This window comes from Ambystoma mexicanum, chromosome 8, assembly GCF_040938575.1.
Source record: "Ambystoma mexicanum isolate Mex_15411 chromosome 8, UKY_AmexF1_1, whole genome shotgun sequence".
NCBI classification, from domain to species: domain Eukaryota; kingdom Metazoa; phylum Chordata; class Amphibia; order Caudata; family Ambystomatidae; genus Ambystoma; species Ambystoma mexicanum.
Window position 1 is genome coordinate 1148682734 of NC_090929.1, and position 21414 is coordinate 1148704147.

Here is a 21414-nt window from a genome sequence, read left to right on the forward strand (position 1 = left end):
CGAGGCTGGGGGTGAACTGGGCACCAGGGGCAAGGCAGGATGGTGGTCGCCCATCCACCCGGCTCCACCACTGGGTGAACTGGCACCAAACTCCTCGTCATGCTTTTTTGTACTTTGGCTGAATGCTTGGAGTAGCATTTCTGGCTGGCTTGTGCATTGTTAAAAAATAGGACCTGGTGTTAAACATGTGCTTGATTGCTGACCGTTTTCCCGTACCTTTCGCCAACTGGAGTCACTTAAGCAGATAATTTAGTGCTACAGTTGGCCTAGGTATTAAAAGGGTTTTTATGGTTTCTGTGGTTCACAAATGTGTTTGAATTCTAAAATGAATAAAGAAAGGGAATGGGAAAGGACGACAAGCCCTTAGAAATTAATGATAAGAATAGTACCTTTGTGGCCTGTTGCCAGTTGTGATTTTGATCATAACAGAAGGTGTATCATACTTGCCTTCCTCCAACTTTATTGATCTGAATATTGTTTCACATTGTTGAAATGATACTAGTCAGAAAATGATGCACTTTAATGTATTGTTTGTTCGTGAATGTTGATAATGCAATCCTAAAGAATATATTAATAGACCTTTATGGGGTACACTTAAACATGTTTATTGAACTAATCAAAAAAGAATGTTTGGATTTCCTATCCTTAGCGATTGCCTAGGGGATATGTCTAGGAGCTGCCAATTTGAAAACTTGCCTTCGCTCTCTCTGCCTCTGCCAATTTCAGTTTTGTCCCAAGCTTTTTGCAGCAATTTACAAACAGGGGTTCGCCATTAAGAGTAAGGATTATCGGCCTCATTACGAGTTTGGCGAAAAGTGGTAAAGTTGGCGGTAACTCTGTTACCGCCAACTTTACCACTACGCCAAATTACGAGTTTGGGCATAGAGTGGAGGATTTGCCTCCAGGAAAATCCTGGAGGTAAATCCTCCAACTCACTGCCGAAAAATTGGCGGAATTACCACGCCGGAAATTCCACAGCAGTAATTCCACACAAAAAGCCCTATTGAGCCCAATGGACAAAAATTAAATGGGTAATTACACTGCCACCGCCAATTGCAATCTGGCAGAAATTCCGCCAGACACAGTGGCGGTAACGGTAATTCGTTGGGGCGGATTTCTGAGATCCAGCCAGTGATGATTAGAGCAATATGCAAACAGCAGAGGCTGGTATTTGAGGATCTACAGACTGGTACAAGGCATAAAATAAGCGGTATCGCATCGCCTTTTGCGATGTAATACCATTGATTTGCGTTTTATTTAAGGAATTGTCGCACTAATTGCGAAATGATTTCTAAAGCGAGGGTAGTGCAGCTTCAGTACACTTTTTTTTTTCTCTTTTCTCACCGCGGTGTTCAGCGAAGGCAGAGGCTCCTGGGCTGGGCTGAAACATTGTATCAATGTATGTGCCCGGCCCGGGAGCACAGGCACATGCTGCTGTCAGTGGAATGCATGTGCAGAGGCCCGAGCCCAGAATTGAACTACCATGCGTCCTGACGAATGCATGCAAGTAAAAGGCAGAGCATCGCAGGAGCAGACAAAATCATGTATGGGGGCCTGGTGCTGAAATGCGCCTTATCTAAGCATCTACTGCGACGAGGGGGCATAAGGTCATGCTGGGGTTGGCGACATCCCACATGCTGGAGGGGAGTGGGAACACTGCAGATAAAGCCTTTGCCATCACAAAGAAACAAAATCACCGTATTTGAAGTAGGCCCTGCAGGTTGTTGTTTGAGTTCGGGGCTCTGCAGTAGATGGGGGATGGCATTATTTCTCCCAACCGATGCAGATAGCATTGTGTGCATCTGCCAGCCCATTCTGCTGATCGGCGCACTCTAGCACCTCACAGAAGGCCAGGCTGGCCTGTCTCACCGTCCAGCTGAGCAGCACACTGTTGTCCAGCTGTTTTTTGTAGCCAGCCTGGTAAATCCCAGGTAGGGCAGGATGATTGAAGCATTCCCACACCTCTCAACACACGTTTTGGCGGGTGTCGCCCTCCCTGTAATTATTCTACTCCCCCCACCAAGCCACCTACACGCCCATACACTTCAATGGGCTCTCACCCCCCCAAAAACAAAAATCTGGTGTTTTCACCCAACGTGGGCACAGAAAAGACTGACAGCTCATTCCTGTATACCAATCTGTCCCTTTGCCATGGCTGCGGTTTCCCATTCACCATCTATGTACATTCAGTGCCTTCATTTTCTCTTCTAAATGCCAACTATTCTGATTGTTTGACTTGTTATGTGCGCTTTATATCTGACCTCTACCTAAATATGCACATTGCCATTCCATGTTTTCTCCCTGATAGCAGCGACAAAAATGATGCCCAGTTTAGAGTGACACCAATCTGATGGTCAAGTGAGCATATCATATGGTCAAGTGGCACAGCGAGTAGAGCGCTCGCTTTGACATCCGTGCATAGCCTGCTGACGCAGGTTCGAATCCCGGCAGGGCCAAACTCAGCCTTTCATCCTTCCGAGGTCGATAAATGAGCACCACACACCGTGGGTAATAATAAGCATCGCTCAGATACCTGAGGGTTCGTAGCGCTATATAAATGCTAAATTATTATTATTATTATTATTATTAAATTAAGTTGACATGAGCGATCCAAGCAGCAAAAACCTGCATATTCATGTGCATATAAGTATATATAAGTCGATGTGTTCTCTATGCAGCAAGAAGCGGTATGTTTTAAAACTGTGGGGGCTTTATAAATAATGCAACCAAACTCTTCTAATTATTGTAGATTAAGGAGCAGGGAGAGTAAATGGTTTGCTAAGGATCGCACATGTTATTTAGGCAGTAAAGCGTTTACTTGAGCCTAGGCTACACTTTAGGGACTGCACTGTGCCTTCATCTTTATTTGTTGGGACACAGGGTTCTGCTTTCATGTGCTAACATAGTAACTGGTTTTATTGGACATGAATCTGCACATAACATAACAAACCAACAATATAAAACCCGACTACTCACGGGCAGTATCAGACTCTAGAATAGTAAAAAAAAAAAAGTTTAAATATTTTCATAGTCGCCTCTATTATAGTAAATACCTCTGTGCGCAGCACTGCCACAAACAAGACTTCTAAGCCTGTTGCTAACAAGTCTGTCACCTGGTAGTAAACTGACGTTCCCTCTGCTCTGACTCCACGTTCACAGATAAACAGAATGGTTAATAGTCTATTTTATGTAGTGCTTCTAACCATGCTTCACAGCACTGTTAACACAAATTATTATCAAACCTAGTAAGAAAAACTGATTTGATCCTTCCTGGGCTTGAACATGGTTATCTACACTGTGAGCACAGACCTCAACAGCAAACACCTAACACAGTGAGCTATCTATCCTGTAGGTGAACCTGAGCTGTGTAGCTGTGGGAGAATAGTGGTCAGCCCTGTTTAAACTGAAGACTGTAGGAGGAAGGTGCTGCAGAAAGTCTCACAGGCACGTTAGTTGTGCTAATGTATTTGTTTGGTCTGAGACAACCATTATTAGCTTGAGAGGAAACAGGGAGAGAGGTGATTACATGCAGGGCGGCAGCCCTAAACCATCAAAGGACCCGCCCCAGACTCTTTGATGGTAGGCCTACTGGGCAAATGGCTCACTTGTTTAATAGCCAATCCATCCATTGCCCACTATTCTGTATCCACCAGCTGGGGCCTTCACTTCCTACCAGTCCCTCTGCACACTCTACCTCCTGCTCATATATACACCCCACCTCTTCCTCCTGTCTATTTGTACAGTGCCTTGTTCCATGTTTAGTTATCACACTCCCAACAGCGTTGACATAGAATTATGCCAGTCTGAATTATCACCAGTCTTTGATAGTAGATGACATCATATGGACAGTTAAGTTCCTTGAGCCAAGTGACAAATTGTGATGTGCAATCATAATTGGTGACTGTTACATTACGGAGCTGCAACAAGCACTTTATTTAACATTTTTGAAGAACATAGGCTTTTTGTGAGTGAAAAGTCATTTCCAATTTTTGACTGAAAATTATTTGTCAAAGATCACACAAGTTAAGCGGTGAAGCTGGGATTTGCACCCAGCCAACAGTTCAGGCACTGGATCATGTTCTCGGCTCTAGTTGTTTGTACAAATGTGTATGAAGTTTCCGCTTTCAACGGGCTAGCATAATGTCTGGTTTTATTAGACTTGAACAGTGCACATCACATGAAAAACCAACCAATTTTAAAGCAGACAGTCTATGGCCCTTCGCCAGCAGGGTTGAATTCAAAACAGATTGTTGGTATGTGTTGTGCATGAAACCTAGATGACTTGCTGGTGCGGTTGAGAAGTTGAGACCAAGCACTCCGAAGAAGAGCAGATGTACACCAAGTACATCTCAAGACACATCTTAGCCATAAATTCCTTTATACCAAGCACTGGCAAAATGTCCTTACTAGCTTGACAATAAAACAAAAAATGGTACACACACACACAAACTGTGTGTCGTCATTGTTGCAATAAACTGCTCATCCCATTTGGAATATTGATGCGAACATTGCTAATCATTTAGGTTGGATTGCTAATCAAAATATTTTTATTTAGCATTTTTGACTAATCAAATTTGCAAAACTAATTTATGCCTTGTGGTAGTCTGGTGTCTGCCTAATAGTACTGTGCTGGAAGAGATTTGAGTATTTAAGTAATTGAAAGTTTATGATAGCATGGACCATGCCCAAACGTGTACCTGTGCGGGGAGGAAGTGCCTGATTGTGTAAGACTAGAGAACAATATCATACACCATACCCTACTGGAGGAAAGCCAGCCAACTCAGATAGAGGAGACTATACAGAGAATGGAACTGCAGCCAACACTCTGCAGCACGGAACCTGCATGGGGAATGAGAATAGCAGCAACAGCAGAAAATACATGGGACTGACGGTGCCAGTTTACGTACCAAATATGCCAGTGTGGATCACAATTGGGGCATGGGTGCAAGCATGTGGAGTAAAGCAAAAAGGAAAGATAAGCGACCTTAAATAGGGTTTATGAGAGTAAACCAGCCGAGGGCAGCAGGAATCTGTATGTGTTTTGTGTCTTCCCCGGTGATGGCGTAACTCGATGGTTGTCTAGAAATTTGAATCCCACCATGAATCCCACCATGATATCAGTGGAATCCCATGTCCACACCATAGGCAAGGCTCACGTTATTTAGTAAGCAAGACATAATGGCTCAAAGTCTTCTGTAATGTTCGGGTGTATGAACAATTACTCTCCCATCTGCGTGTCATTTAAATTTGCTTTCCCACTTGATGACTAAGAAGGATGCTAAATGGGTGATCCTTCGGCGGGAAGGGAACTGTTTCATCCTTAACCTTTGGTTGCGCGATATGTTATCTAATGCTGGCCCGAACACCAGAGGCGTTGCTAGGGGGGGGGCTAAGGAGGCTATAGCCCCTGGTCTTTTGGTTGTAGCCCGGGATAGAATCTCAGGAGCTACAACCAAAAGGCCACCTAGCCCCCAGTCCCGACAGTTCTGACATCCGCGTAGCCCCTGGTCTTTTCCAGACCTAGCAATGCCCCTGCCGAACATTCTTTTGAGGGAAGAATCCTGCTGTACCTTAAGGAAGTAGTAGCCTTCCTCCTCTGACACCTTACGGGATGAGGATGCCTCCTGCTGTGGGCTGTCCCTTTTGAGAGAATTAATCATCTTGAGAGTATGGTTGCTCTCCAATCCCAGATCCCGCCACCCAAAGCATGTCTATTACCAGGAGCTGGACTTGCAGTTGGCCTTTGTGTATGGAAGGTCTCCCGTCTGGCCCTTCCCATTGCAGGTAATGTTACCGACAACCTTTGCAGCGATAATTCAAATGAATATACTACCATCTTCCATATTATGCGGTGATTACCGTGAGTATGTCATGAAGATCTACGTATGCCAAAACGAAATGATGATGCTTGCACTCCAGGTGCTCCTAGCATCGACAAAATAACAATCGTTAGTGTATTACATTAAAAGTCATCCGTGCACCACATCGTGATGGCAGGATAACGAGCAAGATGTGTTTCGCTCCCGACAGACCTTTTTCAGGACATATGATGGAATCCTACCCTCTGTGCACTATCTTCTATTGGAATATAATGATGATTATTATTTGTTTCACCCAGAGCCACGAAGTGCAGATACCATTTTTTGGGGCGGTGGTGGTGTTGTTTGGTAAGAACCATAACTGACTTTTGTGTCTTCGCACCCCTGCATTAAATTTCCGGGTCGATGCAGGATTGTGGTTTGAAAACCACATGTATGTAGTGGTCATGTTGCAGAAGCAGGGGTTTTGCACGTCCATGAGGCGCTGAAGATCACAATACATGGTGTCCCCTGACTACAGACTTAGTAAGGAGAGCTATGCGTCTCTGATCTTTGCTCTGCCTCCCTTCCTGATGTGCCCAGATGAGAAGGCTCGTGTTGCTGTGATCTCATGGCCCCTGCCCACGGCCTGGGGGATTATGCGCTGCTTCTAATGACCGCGAATTGCGCCAGCCTAGGAAGCTTAAAGCCTCCAGCACTCCCAATCACACTGCGCTCTCACTCGCGCCCTGACATGCAGGCCTGACTTTTCGTCCAGTAAAGAGTTTTGGATGGGTTTTTCCCCTCTTTGGTTTTGTTGATTAAATGAAGCATTTTAAATCTCTAACTGTAATTACGCCTGGAACAATCGGAACTGGGTAAAACATGCCAGTTTTCAAAGTACTTTTATTTTCTGGATTAAAAATATTCAGACTGTCTGGGAGTTGTACTGCACGTGATGGGGGATTATTTACCGGGCAGATGCTGTGCTATGCACGCATCGCGGCAAATAGACACATTTTGTTTGGTTGACATTTTCAATAAAAATACATTTCCCCTTTTTTGACAAAAGAGAATGTTGCAATGTTCAAGTAGTTTTGCCATGCTTTTGGAATGGACGGATTCTCTGTAAGTAATGTATTGCCACTGTGAATTTGTTGGCTAGAGATTGGCCATTATGTGTCGGGCTTCTTACACAGGCCTCTGCGCGCCCTTTAGAGCCAGAGGCCCGGCGTTTTTAATTTGGGCTTTTAGGTGGTGCTTGCGCCATGTAACGATTCATGGGACCGCGTCACTTCTCACCAGGAGGGAGCCCCTTCCCTGTGGTGCTAGAGACATGATGCCACTACCCGATAGTCCCCCTAGTGGTGGTAAAAAGCAGGAGGACTTTACAGGGAGAGACTCCCCCCCTCCTGCCTATCCCCCCCATGGGGACAAGGGCTCCTGTTCCATGACTATCCTCCTCTAAAAACGATCCCTTAAGATCTGTCGAGGTTCAGACGCACAGTCCTATTGTGATACTCCTCCTCCTCTTCTTCCTATAAGATTAGATACCATCAGTATGAACCTTCAATCTAAACAGAATTTGTACTATGACGGTACTGAGAAGAAGAACGTTCACAGAGCCATGCAGAACACTCTTGTGAAAGATACTTGGATGAGATGGCCCAGAGGAGGCAAGAGGAGTACACAACTGAGCCTGTCAACGGACTATGGCACTCCGCTGGTGAGGTCCCAGCTCAACAAGACAAAAAGCAAAGAAGGACTCAGTAAAGCGAACAGCCGGTGCAAAGCTTGGTCAGCTCGGGAGATTCGAACCGGGAGAGAAGACGGTTGAAGGAGCAACCCAGACGCTAGGACGCCGCCAGTGGCAGACCAGAAGAGTCCTTCTATGGCAGAGCGAGAGCAAGCTGAACTGGAAGCTGGAAGTACCTGCCAGTGTTTTGTGAGTTAATTACTTAATTGTAGCTGTAACCCTGCTACTGGTGTAATAAAAATGTCTTAACCAGGTCTGCTTTCAGCCATTCAATTTATAAGCACGATGCTGACCTTTGCTGAAGTCCTGTTAAAAACAAGCATTGACAAAGTCAACAGTTTTGGCTTGTGTATTAGTATTAGGTATTTGCCGGGCACTACTATTCGATGCCCAGGCACTTGCATCATTTTGCACCTCCCAATGGCCAGTTGATACCACCGGGCAGTGCATAGCAAGTGCCTTTCCCATGCCTACACAAAAGCCCCAACTTTTGGCAAGTGCTTTAAGTGGCAATGGAAAACAAGCTGGGGCTCGTCAAAGGGGTGTGGCCTAATTGCAAGGGTCACCTGTAGCTAGTTAGGCCACGCATTCTTAACAAGCCCCGGCTTAATGGCCTAATTGGCTGCAGGTAGCACTTTGCAGTGATCATGCTGATCCCTTAAAAGGAAGCCCATAAGGGGTTGACTCCACCACTTTTATTCCTTAATGGTGGTGCCAACACCTGCTAGGCATCATTTTAACTAAGATGCAGCGATCACCCCTGTGTGATCGCTGCATCTCTTAGTTGAAGGGATGCCTGATGGAGGCCAGCGCCACTCTTATGAAAGAAAAGGCAAGTCCACAGTACTTTTTCTAAAGCCTTAAGCTGTTGCTTCAGGCTTTAGAAAAAGAAGGTCTTGGCTTCAAGCAGCCTCACCTTTGGTACCGCTATTGTGGCGCTGGCCTCCGCCAGGCACGTGGCCTGCGCCGCAATCATGGAAGGAAAATAGCATTTTTGTCTATAGCCGAAGCTCTCGCACATGAGCGAGAATTCAAGCTGCGGGGGAAAAACGTCCTTGGACTTTGGCGTCCACATCGGCTGGGGCTACTGGGGACTTTTAATGAGCCCTGGCAGTGCCCCATTTCAGATACATTTTTGGGAGACTGCCGGGGCTGCGCCCAGTCCCACTTAAATCCCTGATAATGGCATTGCCAATGCTCGTTTAATTCCATTTGCTCTGCCCGGCCTCAGTAAAGTAGACCCTTTCCCTTACAATGTGGGCTTGGTGGATTCGCAAACTGCAGAAGGGCCTCCCTGCAGCACACCCCAAGGAGACCTTCAAACAATCATACGTCTGTTGCCCAATTACGGCTGCCTCGCCCGACCCCCAACACTGCTGCTCCGATATCTCCTCCTACCATGAATCTTAAACAGCTACTGTCGCCGAGGACCCAGGTGGCAAAAATAGCAAGGTGATTGGAACGAGCCCTCACATTAATGGCCCTAATTCCGTATTCCGAGCTCGAGGAGTGATGAGCGTCCCGCCTGGACTACATCCAGCCCACGGGCGACGCCAGCAAGCGTTCTGCGAGTTGTGCCTTGCTTCCAAATTCTATTGTGGTCACAGCTTTCGCTTTGGCTGATCTGTCGTAATAAGTAATGTTTTTTGTTAAACACAATGGTGCCTTCAGGAGCCGTCTCCCACGAATTGCATTTTTTTTTAAGTGCTGCATAAAGCGGACACTGTGAGATATGGCAAAGCATGCATTGTGCCCTGCATAATGCGGAGATGGTCTTCATGGCGAAATGCAACTTGAATTGTATTTATTAGGTTTTGTGGGGCACCCTCCGCATTTAAGCTACAGTGGTGGCCACGGCATGTTGCAAGGTCAGGCGGCACGCCTGGCCAGGGCAGGGGTTGCCCCTTGAGTGAAAGGACGCCTTTCGGCTGCTGCTGTCTCCCAAGTGTCTCAGGGGCTGCAGCCTAGTTGCTGTGGAAGGAAGCGTGTGCGGCTGCTCTTTAAAGGAGCAGCATCCCGGCAGCCCCCCCTTCCCCGGATTCACATAGGCGCTCCCAGCTGGTGACAGGGGACGCAGCTCCACGCAACGCCTCCGCCGCCCCCAGCTGCCTGCCGCTGCCATCACATTCACGCACACAATGGCTCCGCGCAGGGCACGCGCGCCAGGTACCGGGAGGTGTGCAGAGGGCAGGCTGCCCGGCGTCTGACGCCCGCCCGAGACCCCCCCGCCCACCCCCTCCTGCGCCCGGCAATGCGGGCTGTGTGAGGCTGCTCCTCGCAGGTGCGCCTCGGGATACCCACCACCTCTCCCAGGGACGCTTTTGTCCACCCCTCCTGTCGAAAACTTGAAGGCACCATCATGGCACACGCGGCGTCTCAGCTGAAGAAAGTCAAGGACTTGGAAATCACCGCGGAAGAGGAACTGAAGGAGAAAAAGAAGCACAGAAAACGCTCCCGGGACCGCAAGAAGAAGGTACTGTGCCGCGTTTCGCGAGAGCCGTGACGGGCGCCCCTTTGTTGCCATTCCCTTGGCCTGACGGGTCACTGCTGGCGCCCTCTCCAGCGGTGGAATGCCTCGCATTCCAGCTACCTGCCCGGCCCTGCCTCCCCCAGCGCACCGCAGTCATGGTGCAACGGGGGGTGGAAAGGGGGGCATGCCGCTCATCCCTTCCACCAGGCCTGAGCACACCTGCTGCAGGGGCACGGCCACACACCTCCATGCCAATGCGAGGGGATGGGAGGCTGGGGGGGGGGGGGCTGGCCAGTGGGATGCAGCATGCTTTCCTGTACATGAGCCATATGGCGGGGGTGTATGAGAGCCTTGGGCTTGGATAATAATCCGGGGGGTATTTGTGTAAAGCCCCCCCCCCCAGCTCTGCAGCAGGACTGCCCAGCAGTAGGGTGTGGATTTAAACTCCGCCGGGCGTGTTTAGGGATCAGAGGCCTTTCAGGCGAGGTTATGTTCTGACAAGTGGAACGAATCTAGTGCGACATGGGCAGTAGGTGCGGAATGTGGGCCGCTGTTGCTGCAAGGGCAGGATGCCGTGTGTGCTTTACTGTACACCTGCTTCTTTTTCACATAACGTGAACAGAAAGGGGTTTGCCGCTCTGCCCCCTCTTTATTCCGCCGGGCGGGCACCTCTACTCGCGGCTCCCTTCTCCCAGTTCTAAGGGAAAGGCCCCAGAGTGCTTTCTCTCTCATCAGCTGCAATTAATATGAATTGACCGAAAGCCCAAGGACTGAGCGCAGCAATCTGGTTATGAAGCTTTGTGTGTGTGTGTCTGTGTGCGATTCCCTGCCGGGCATGCGATCTTAATTTGTTCTGGGCATTGATGCATGGGGTACAGGAAATTAAATGCAGACTTCCTCCAACATATGGGCATCCCTGGCTGTATGGCCCTAGCAGCTCGCAGCATCCGTCCTCCCCCAGACACTGAAGACACGTGTACATATAATGCAGTATTTACAGTGACATGCCACGGGAAGCCCGTGCATGAAGGGTAGGGTGGCGAATGCAGTGCATAGCCCCATCCGCGCCACGCAGCTGCGGCTAGGGAGGCGGGCTGCTCTGGCGCAGCCTTTTAAATGCCTTTGAGTGACAGCTTTCTGGGTTTTTGACGTTGGTCGCATTAACGCACCGCGATATTTTCGTCTGTGGGCTCCTAGACATATCGGCCTCTGCTTTACCCTTCTCAGCTTTCTTTGTTTGTGTGCTCATTCCAAATGCTTATTGACCAAGTGGGAAGCAAAGCACGGAGTGGATGCCGCGGCTTGGAGCCTGCACTCCATGCCTCTGTGGAAAAGGCATTTCATTATATAGTGAGGTTCAACCGACTCATTAACCTTGATATTTCTAGCTAACAGCGTCGTTTTGTGTTTGGTTCCGAAATGTAAGGCCTATGAAGCACAGAGCTAAGCAGACCTGTGTAATTTGTGGACACGCTCTGCACAGCAGAACATGAATAAAGCTATACAGATAACATCACTTATGTCGCATTTTGCCGGTTCTCCTTTTAAAGCTGCCCCATTGTCTGCGGGGCCATTGTGTTTTTAGAGCGAGTCATTAAGGCCCCCATTATTCCTCGGGCCATTTGGAATACACCCCGTTTTGGAACTCATTGCATTCTTAACTTAATGGGAATCAATAAACCAGCTCCCTGGAACAGCACGAGGAGCTGGGGCAGCGTTCTACTCCCAAGGGATGGCGGGGTGTGCTGGTCATCGAACAAAGGATGAGGGGTGTGCTGCGAGTGTGATTCAGGCGTGCTGACATGTTCACAGTGCAGGAAATCCTGGGAATAACCGGAGCGCAGGCGTGTTCTGTGCGCAGGGTGACGCTAAATGACTTTCTCCCCTAGACACCGCTTGACATTCCCACAAAGGCACGCTGACGTTGATGGGGCCCTGTGAGCATTCTCCCCAAGTCAGCAAATATGTCCATCCTAAAACACGGCACCCTCCCCTAAGCCGAAGCTAGGAGCACTGAACTGGTTCTCATACTCAAGTGAACGAGAAACGCTGTAGCGTTATCGACGGGAACCGATCTTTTAAATTAATAAATAAAACTGGAGCAATAAGGGGCATCTCCTGCTGGATCAAACCTATTGAAAAGGTTCATGTGATATCTAGAGTGCACATTATGTAATATGAACATATACAAGTTAAACGCTTGCAAAGATTTGTAATCTGTATTGCTATTTATTTTCCTGTACCTTGAAATGCAGAAGCCAGCTTTAGACCTCACCTATTTCATGTGTTTCGCTCTGCACGCATGTTTAGAGAGTGTTTGAGGTCTCTGAGTGACAATTGTCATGGATGTTTCCGAAGTCTGGTTAGATTTGCCTGTGAACGTCAGTGTGCTCACATATCAAGGGCTTAAGTGAGTCTTCTAGTTCTTCTTTGAGCCCTTCATGAACTGCAACATTGTTTCAGATATCTTCTAAGCCTTATGCGAGTCCTTCATGAATGGCAGATACATGCAGGCCTTGTTTGAGGCCTTCAAAATGGTAATGTGTCCGACACCTTGTAGGCCTTAATTGAGGCCTTCGGGAATGGCGGTGTATCACAGATACCATGTAGGCCTTATTTAAGGGCCTTTATGAATGTCAGTGTTCCACAAATACCTTGTTTGAGGACTTCATGAAAGGCGGTGTTCCACAAATATCTTGTAGGCCTTTTTTGAGGCCTTCAAAATGGTAATGTGTCCGACGCCTTGTAGGCCTTAATTGAGGCCTTCGGGAATGGCAGTGTATCACAGATACCATGTAGGCCTTATTTAAGGGCCTTTATGAATGGCAGTGTGCCACATATACCTTTTTTAAGGCCTTCATGAATGGCGGTGTATCACAGATACCTTGTAGGCCTTATTTAAGGGCCATTATGAATGGCAGTGTTCCAAAAATACCTTGTTTGAGGACTTCATGAAAGGCGGTGTTCCACAAATATCTTGTAGGCCTTTTTTGAGGCCTTCAAAATGGTAATGTGTCCGACGCCTTGTAGGCCTTAATTGAGGTTTCGTGAATGACGGTGTGTGTGTTTGAGGCCCTCATGTGCCACAGATACCTTGTTTGAGGCCTTCACGAATGTTCCACTCATTAAAGGTCACGCAACCAAAACAATGTTCTTCCTTCTTTTCCATCAACACTTTGCCACTGCTTCAGCTTGACAGTGGCGCTTGATTCATTCACATATTGCATCCTCTTGATATTGTATTGTGGCTTGGTTTGCCACCACCCACTTGTAATTTCTTACATTCTCCTGTCTCTTGCCAATACTTATTTTCTCACTTCATACAGTTCCTTGAATTCTCTTGGCTCCTGGCAATGCTTATTTTCTCATGTCATTTAGTTCCTTGTATCAGAAAAGTTCACAAACTTGCTTTCACCCAGGTCGGTATTCAAAAGTGCTTAAACGTGTGTTCATTCATATTAGTGTTAATTTCTAGCTTTGTGTGCTCGCCTGCCATCTGGGTGTATCCTCAGCTTGGTAGACTCACTAGTCAGTGCTTACAGTTTTACCCTGAGGTCTCCCGCCACTGCAAGCTCTCTCTCTTTTTCGAGGCTTTCTTAAATGGCGGTGTATCACAGATACCACGTATGCCTTATTTAAGAGCCCTGACGAATGTCAGTGTGCCACAGATACCTTGTTTGAGGACTTCATGAAAGGCGGTGTGCCACAAATATCTTGTTCGACTTGTTTGAGGCCTCCTTGAATGTCAGTGTCTCACAGATACCCTGTAGGTCTTCTTCGAAGCCTTCATGAATGTCAGGGTGCCACAGACCTCTTCTTGTAGCCTTGTTTGTAAGTGTACTTGGATTTAAACGCACCACAGATACCTTTGAGGCCTTGTTTGAGGCATTTGTGAATGGCAATGTGCAATAAATATCTTTCAGGCCTTGTTTGAAACCTTCTTGAATGTCAGGGTGCCACAGTGATGATCTTGGCATTGTTTGTGGCCTTCATGAATGGCAATGTGTCACAGATACTGTGAGGAACCTGAGGGTGTCCTCTATTTTTTTTCCACATGCACATTCCTCTCAGGTGGCCGGGGAAAGGCCATCACTCTTGGACCCTGACCCTTTGGGGTGGATATGCGGGGGAGAATCACCTGGGTGGAGGAGACTTGGGGAGTGGGGATGAGGCTCCCTTAGGTGAGACATGGTATCGCCCATTTCCCTTTACCAATGAGTCTTCTGTCCTGCAAGCACGTATAGGCTATCGTCAATCCTTTCCCTGTTTTCCTGCTAAAACATTCCCCTAAGAAACACCAGTTTGGTACTGGGACGAGAAAGAGACCAACTAGAGAAACAGAGCCTCACTTTATTAACACACACACAGGCAGACATTGGTTGTGACTGGGATGAGGAGGAGACCAGCCAGAGTAATGCAGGACTCCTTTATCAACAGTGAGCGGTCTAGCCCTTTTTGGACCAATCATGGTGGTGGGAGCTTTAAAAGCAGCAAGTGCTGTGGAAAGGGAGTCAGCTGTGGAAGCAGGGCTACAGACTGCTGGACGAAAGCAGACCACTCTGGAAAAGTGGTGTGGCAAGTTGAGCGCTCGAGACCCTTTGGAGGATGTGGAGTATATGCAGTGGGAAGCGAAGCTGAAGGAAGTTGTAGGCCGGTGTCGGACCATGAGAAGGAAACCGGCGTGACCAGACAATGCAGTCATAGGAGTCCTGAGCTGCAGGAGAAGCATAGCTGGGTGAGCAAAGCCACAGAGAGGTGCTGGGAGACTGAGCGAGGTGCCACATGAGAGAGAGAGAGACAGAGCTTGTGGTGACGAGACACCTTGCGGGAAAACCGTAAGCTCCGACCGGTGGTCTACCAGGCTGGGGGCACACCGGAATGGCAGGCAAGCATGCAAAGCTAGCAATGAACACTGATTTGAATGAAAGCAAGTTTAAGCACTTTTGAATGCCGATCTGGGTGAAAGCAAGTTTGTGAAAGTTCCTGATTCAAGGAACTGTATGATACAAGAAAACAAGCCATGGCAAGAGCCAAGAGAATGCAAGGAACTGTATGATATGAGAAAACGAGCATTGGCAAGAGCCAGGAGAATATAAGAAAGTACAAGTGGATGGTGGCAAACCAAGCCACGGTACACTATCAAGAGGATGCAATATGTGAATGAATCAAGTGCCACTGTCAAGCTGAAGCAGTGGCAAAGTGTTGATAGAAAAGAAGCAAGTAAAGTGTATCACTTAAGTGACCTGCAAGGGGTGGACCGTATGGTCTGACAACTGCGGCTAGACCGAGTGCACCCCTAAATGGAGAAGCCACTGAAAGCACCCGCAAATAAGCTTGTGTTTGAATTGCCAGGAACTTTTATGTCATTTTAAGTCAGGGAACTGAACTATATCTATGAAGTGGTGAATGGTAACCATATTGGAAGAGCTGGGAAGTGTCCCAAGGAATTTGTTGTTTTGGGAAAACTGAAAGACTTGAACTGTTGGGGAAGGGAGCCCCTGTGCCTTGTGAATTATCTTGAACTTGGGGAAGGGAAAGATTGTTACAAGCCAGGAGCTGGAAGAAGCTCTGAACTTTTATTTGAATGCTATTTATTTTGATGCTGACATCCCTACACATTGAATAAAATTAGATGGGAGGGCAAGTATAGGTTTTTGACACAGACTGACATTTTCTTTGTACTTCCTGACGCATACTATCCTTCGTTTTATTTAATTAGGGAAATCCAACTTTAGCATAGGGAAAGTTAAGCCTTGTTCCACCCTGTATTTTTAGTTAATAAAAGTTGATAGACCCAACTTTAATCTGTTGTCTGCTTTGTGATGCCTTCACAATACCTCATAGGCCTCGTTTCAAGCTGTAATTAATGGCAACGTGCCACAGGTATCTTGTAGCCATGTTTGAAGCGTCCCTGAATGGAAATATGTCACAGATACCTTGTAGGGCGTGTTTGAGACCTTTCTAAATGGAAACGTGCCAGATATTTTGTAGGCCTTGTTTCCTGAACGGCAGGGTGCCATTCATATCTTAGTGGCCTTGTTTGAGGCCTTCATGGAGGGCAATGTGCCACAGTTCTCTTGTAGACCTTGTTTGAGTCCTCTGTGACCAGTAATCCTGTCGGATTGTAATCTACACTTTATTCAGGGTTCCCTTGCCTTTATTGACCTATTACTAAATCACCACACCTGAGGTATCATCCACTTTTCTTGGCTACTGTTTTGCAGTTCCCAGGTGACCAGCAAATGGTTTGTTGTGTTTAATTAGTATCTTTCTCTAGCCCGACGTTATAATCTGAACCATTATAGGCAACACTTTGGATCACAATTTGAGGGTCTGTTGAGGAGTTGCAGCAGTTCATTACAAGTGCTTTACAAGTATTTGTGTTAAAACTGTGGGACAGGATGTGCCATTACTGTGGCACTGCCATCCAGGATATGACCTCAATTTTAAGAAGAATATTATACTTTTGGCTAACCCTGCCAGGACCTGCTACACACTTGTTGTTTGGGGTATTACTGCGGGTTTCATTCGCTTCTGTCCATTTCATGAAGAAGGGATTGAGTAAAGGTTACTAAGAACTTCCTTTCTACACAGGGTAGCATGCTGTGTCAACAACCCCATCTTTTAAAAACATGATAGTTTACATCTGTGTTGTCTTCTTTCATGTTAGTCCTACAAAACACAAGAGCATTTGGTTTCGGCCATGTGCCAAAGTGATGAGGCTAGCAAGCAGAAAGCCTGGTCAAATTCAGGCAAACTCGCGTTTTGGCACTGAATGCCACCCTTAGTAGATCGACAACCCAAATGGTCACATAAATTGTTTCTAAATAAAATGGTGGTTTCTACATTAAATGGTGGTGAGAAATACTTTATAGCACATATTTTGGCAGTATGAATGCCATGATTTCTGCAGATTGTTTTCATTTTAAAAATTAGAAATCACTTTTTGATTTTCATGCACCATCTGCTTGTGGGTGAGCCTCATAAAAAAAGAATTTAAACTATGATAGCCCAGATTAACTGTGATTTATACCTTTGGCATGCAAATGATGGATTTTGTTTGCCATGCATCACGCAGGCTACTGAAGGTGAAGGGGGAATTATATTTATTTATTGGGTATTAATGCGCCTCTTTACAGCAAATGGTGTTTCAAGATGCATCAAGCTAAAGGAGTGGGAGGTGCAGGGAAGAAAAAAAAAATAAAACAAAACGTTCCTACTATGTCTTGAGACATTCAGCTTGTCCAAGTGTCGTAACAAGAATGCATGGGGGGGTGAATGTAAGGGATGGGGGAACAGGGAAGAAGACAACAATGACGTTCCTACTAGGTCTTGACACAATTTGGAGCATGCAAGTGCAGTAACAGAAATGAGGGGAGAAGGGGAGGAGAAGTGCAGGACAGGGACAAAAGGGTAATGCTCAGGCGGAAGGGAGAAAAAGGGTACTTTTTAAGTGCAAGTGAACTTGCACTTTTGAGGACAGCGTGCACGGGAGTGCTTGAGGAGAAGCGGGAAGGAGCCAGTGGCAAGGAGTGATTGCAGAACCAGCCAAGGCTGGAGCAAGCAAGGCAATGTTGTCCTTGAAAGTTCTGGAGGAGCAGGGGAGAACCAGTTTGGATGAGACTTCCATTCAGTGGAGTTGTCTGGGGACCTCATCGGGTGATATAGGAGAGAAAGAGGAGAGTAGGAGGCAAGAGGAGAGGGAGGCCAAGGGAGGCCTGAGAGCGAGTGAGGGAGAAGCACTACGCCAACGGCAATACAACCATCCAGATTCAAGTGTCCAGGATAAAGGGAAGAAGCCTAGGGTTCAAAGTAAGCAGAAAAATCAAAAACACCTAAATATGAGATTCCTGCAAAGAGGGAAAAAGGCCTAGGGTTCAACATAGAGCAGAAAAAGTAATCAGTAGAAGGAACCACCAGGTAATTTAGACACCCAATCTATCGAGACTGCGATAACCTTCTACTCTGGGCTCCCTCTACGGTAAACATGGAGGACTCCTGTATTGCTCCATTGCACAGACTAAGGTGACAAAAGTCAGGGTAGAAGTTATGGTAAAGTGCCAGTGTTCTCGAATAACTTCCCTGCCTTACGTGCCAGTGAAATGGAGTGGTGTGGCCCCTACTTAAGGTACTAAGAAAACATATGTACTGTTCTACGAAAGTAGTAAAAAATTATAATGCACCCAATATAAGCAGACCATTCCTTCAGCTAGTTAATATCAAGTTGCCAGCATCTGTCTGCAAGCAAAACGGCAACCAAAGTCCACTTATAACAAAGCGTTTTGTATATAGAGTGCTTGCTGCCAGTGTTCCTGCCCCTTCGTAGTACATTCAATTACCAGTTACTAACCTATTCAGTGGCACCCATTATATTGACTTCAGATGGATGAGTGGCTGTTAGGCCTCTTGTGATTTGAACCTGCCACCCACACACTGAAAAAAGATCACATCTGTGAGTTCTTAACTCACTGAGCTGTTGTTGCATTTATTCTAGGGATAGAATTACTAAGGATGGGCTCTGAATCTCCATCTTTGAATTGAAATTAACATTTTCTTTCAGAGAGCCGTCTAGGTTTTTCCTTATAAATGCCGATATAACAGGAATGAATGTAAATGTTCTGGATATCAATCACATAGATGTGTCTTCTACCATTTGAGGCCTTTCGTAAGATGCAAGTCTAGTGAATGCATGTACATTAGGTATATAGTTCTTGAAGGACACTGGCTGAGGCCAAACTCGCACATTCATCCAGTTGGATCTCTCTTAAGCGGCCATTGCTGTCTGTGGAAGCTGGGCAATTATATTGGTCTTTATCGCTCAACATGGCCAATGTTCAAAATCCACTGGATGATCAGTGCTGTTTTTCCTTTGATTTTTGCTACTCAGCCTGGCTGCAGATTATAAATAATAATAATCCTTTATGTATAGAGCATGTTGTTGCTACTCACTCCTGTACCGTAACACTTTCAATCTCATGAATGTGTTTGTCTTTACCCCTGACAACTGCTGTCTTCAATCCTTAGTTAAGATGTTAAAGGTTTCCTCAATATACACTGAATCTAGGGTTGCTGAATACCGGCACGATCCATCGGATTCAGAGACACCCACAGCTTGGCAAACAAATGGTCTGCCAAGTTGCCAAAGTGTTTGTTGTCTCTTTCTGTCTGTGAAGATGGAGACTGACTACAGGAGAATGGTAGTAGGCTGGGATAGCAAGGACCAAGGCTGGGAACAGGGGGCCAGTTGTGGTGAGTGACAGGGAGACGGCCAAGGCTGGAGGGCCTGGAGGTAAGGGGCAGGCATGGGGTAGAGTGTTGGCAGGTTGTGGGTATTAGTAAACAGTGGTCTTCATTGAATAGTGGAATTGTGGAGGGGGAGCAAGAAGTAACTGGTCACAGGTGTGGTGGTGGTGGCAGCAAACGGAAGCAGGTATGGGGTAGGGAAGTCCATTACAACAGTACACCTGAAGAAAAATACTGATGTGAGAAAAGGAGGAGAAAAATGCTAAAACAGATTTTATAAAGAGAGCTGCAGTGAAAGAGTTGCTTGGCAGGATTTAGTGGGGCAGGGGTATCTAGAGAACTACAAGAAGGATTCGGACAATTTACCGAAATGTTCAAAAAATGGTTTTATTTAACTAAAAAGGAAAACTCCTACCCTGTTCTATTTCTTTACGGGAAGTTACCTACCTATCGAAACTAAAAACCAAGGGGGCTCATCAGTGTCCAAAAGAAACAATTCTCAATCTGAATCCTAACCAACTAACTGGCCCTACCACATTACAAAATAAAACAGAGGCACAGCAGCAAGCCCTCTGTCTTGGACTTCTGCTTGGCCCAACAATTGGATACTGTCGATAGTTCAAAAGTTCTTCAATGACGTACAACAGTTCAAATCTTTCTAGCAGACGTTGTTCAAAAGAAAAGATCCTCAGTACGTTTCCTCTTATCACAAGTCTAAAACAGTAAACGTCTTTCTGGCAGTCGATATCGATAGTCAAAAGTAACAAAAAGGTATTTGACTGGTTTCTCTTAAATCAAGTCTCTCAATAACATGTCAATGGCTCTTGGACCCTCCTCCACCCTCCCCCCCCCCGGCGTCCTACAGCTCTCTGGCAGACTTGCACACTATCATTCTATGTTCTTTCAATCGGGCACTTGCTCACTCAGGTTTCTCAAGATCCTGTATCCTCACTGAATTACTCAGTTCGGATTCTAAATTTTCAGCTTTTGCTTGGCTAGACTCACATAGTACGCTTGCCAGTTTGGGTTGTCGGGGTCCCTTGACTTTGTTAGCTTTCCCAGCTTAGATGCAAAGAGTTCGTATCTCTTTCAATCAGATTCACAGAGGCAATTGCCCATTTGGGATTTTCTGGCTCCCATAACCTCGTAGGCTCTGCCAATCTTGGTAAAAAGCGTTCATACTGCTCTTGCTCTAATTCACATAGGGTGCTTGCCCTGTCGGGTTTCTCAGGTTCCCGCAACCTCGTAGACTTGCACAGCATTGATTCACAGTCTCTGTACCTCTCAGCAGTAGTCGCCCTGTGGGAGCATTCGCTTCCCTGGTGCTGCTTCTCTCGGAAGCTAACATCATTTGAGCATGAAGCTCGGGGATTCGGCCCTCCTTGGCGATCGGGTCTCCATGTTGGTTGCCGAGCATCAGGCCTACCATGGCTTCTTTGTGGACGCACCAGCAGAGAAAACAGGTTCAACCCCGCCTCCGCCTCTTCCCCTTAGCTTGGATTCTTAGTCCGATGGGACGCCAGCCCTCCAACGTCCGGCTAGCATTAGCTACGCTTTCCATGCTACCATCGGCTCCACGGCCCAGCGTGGCTTTGCCTCTCCATGATGTCTCTTCCACAGAGGTTCCCCTCTGCATAGGATTCACTCTCTGCCCTGCGTAAGAGATTGCTCTCTATTCATAGTTCTTCCTGGGTTTATATACGTCATACCGATCAAAAGGGTTTGTCCTTGTTCCTTGAATGTGGTGCTCAGGTGAGATCCGGCATTATTCAAAGCCAAAGAGTATGACGAAATTTCACTATTCAGTGGATACAAAGTAATGTCACAAATAAGAGGGTTTTGTTGATGCTCTTTGACGGTGGCATTCAGGTGAGATACAGTGTTTCCTGAAACCAAACAGGTAGAGGAACTGTCACTGTTCGGTGGTATCAAAACAGAAGTTTTCAGAACAGAAGTAAGTCTTTCCAATTCCCATGTAGGCAGATAATGGGCAGATAATCTTCTCTGGACCGGAAGTTCCTTATCAGAACGGGAGTCCTTGTCCCCACGAAGGGAGCCACTCACAGGGAGGTCCCACTTGCCCGGACCCTTAGGGAGAGTCTTGCTAAGCAGGCTCACCTCCCTGTCCTCAAAGGGAGACGGGACGA

General features: G+C 46.7%; 1 protein-coding gene across 5 annotated transcripts in view; it reads left to right on the top strand.

The window, feature by feature from the left end:
* Positions 1 to 21414, top strand: part of ANK3 (ankyrin 3) — a 2768233-nt gene that overhangs the window by 1203452 nt on the left and 1543367 nt on the right. Inside the window, exon 1 of one of the 5 annotated variants that reach the window (XM_069611218.1) lies at positions 9644 to 10027. The exons of the other annotated variants lie outside the window; for them this stretch is intronic. Within the exon in view, the coding sequence (XP_069467319.1) occupies positions 9914 to 10027 (114 nt within the window). The 5' untranslated portion in view covers positions 9644 to 9913. Of the gene's footprint in view, positions 1 to 9643; positions 10028 to 21414 lie in introns of those variants that run through there. 5 annotated transcript variants of the gene reach the window in all.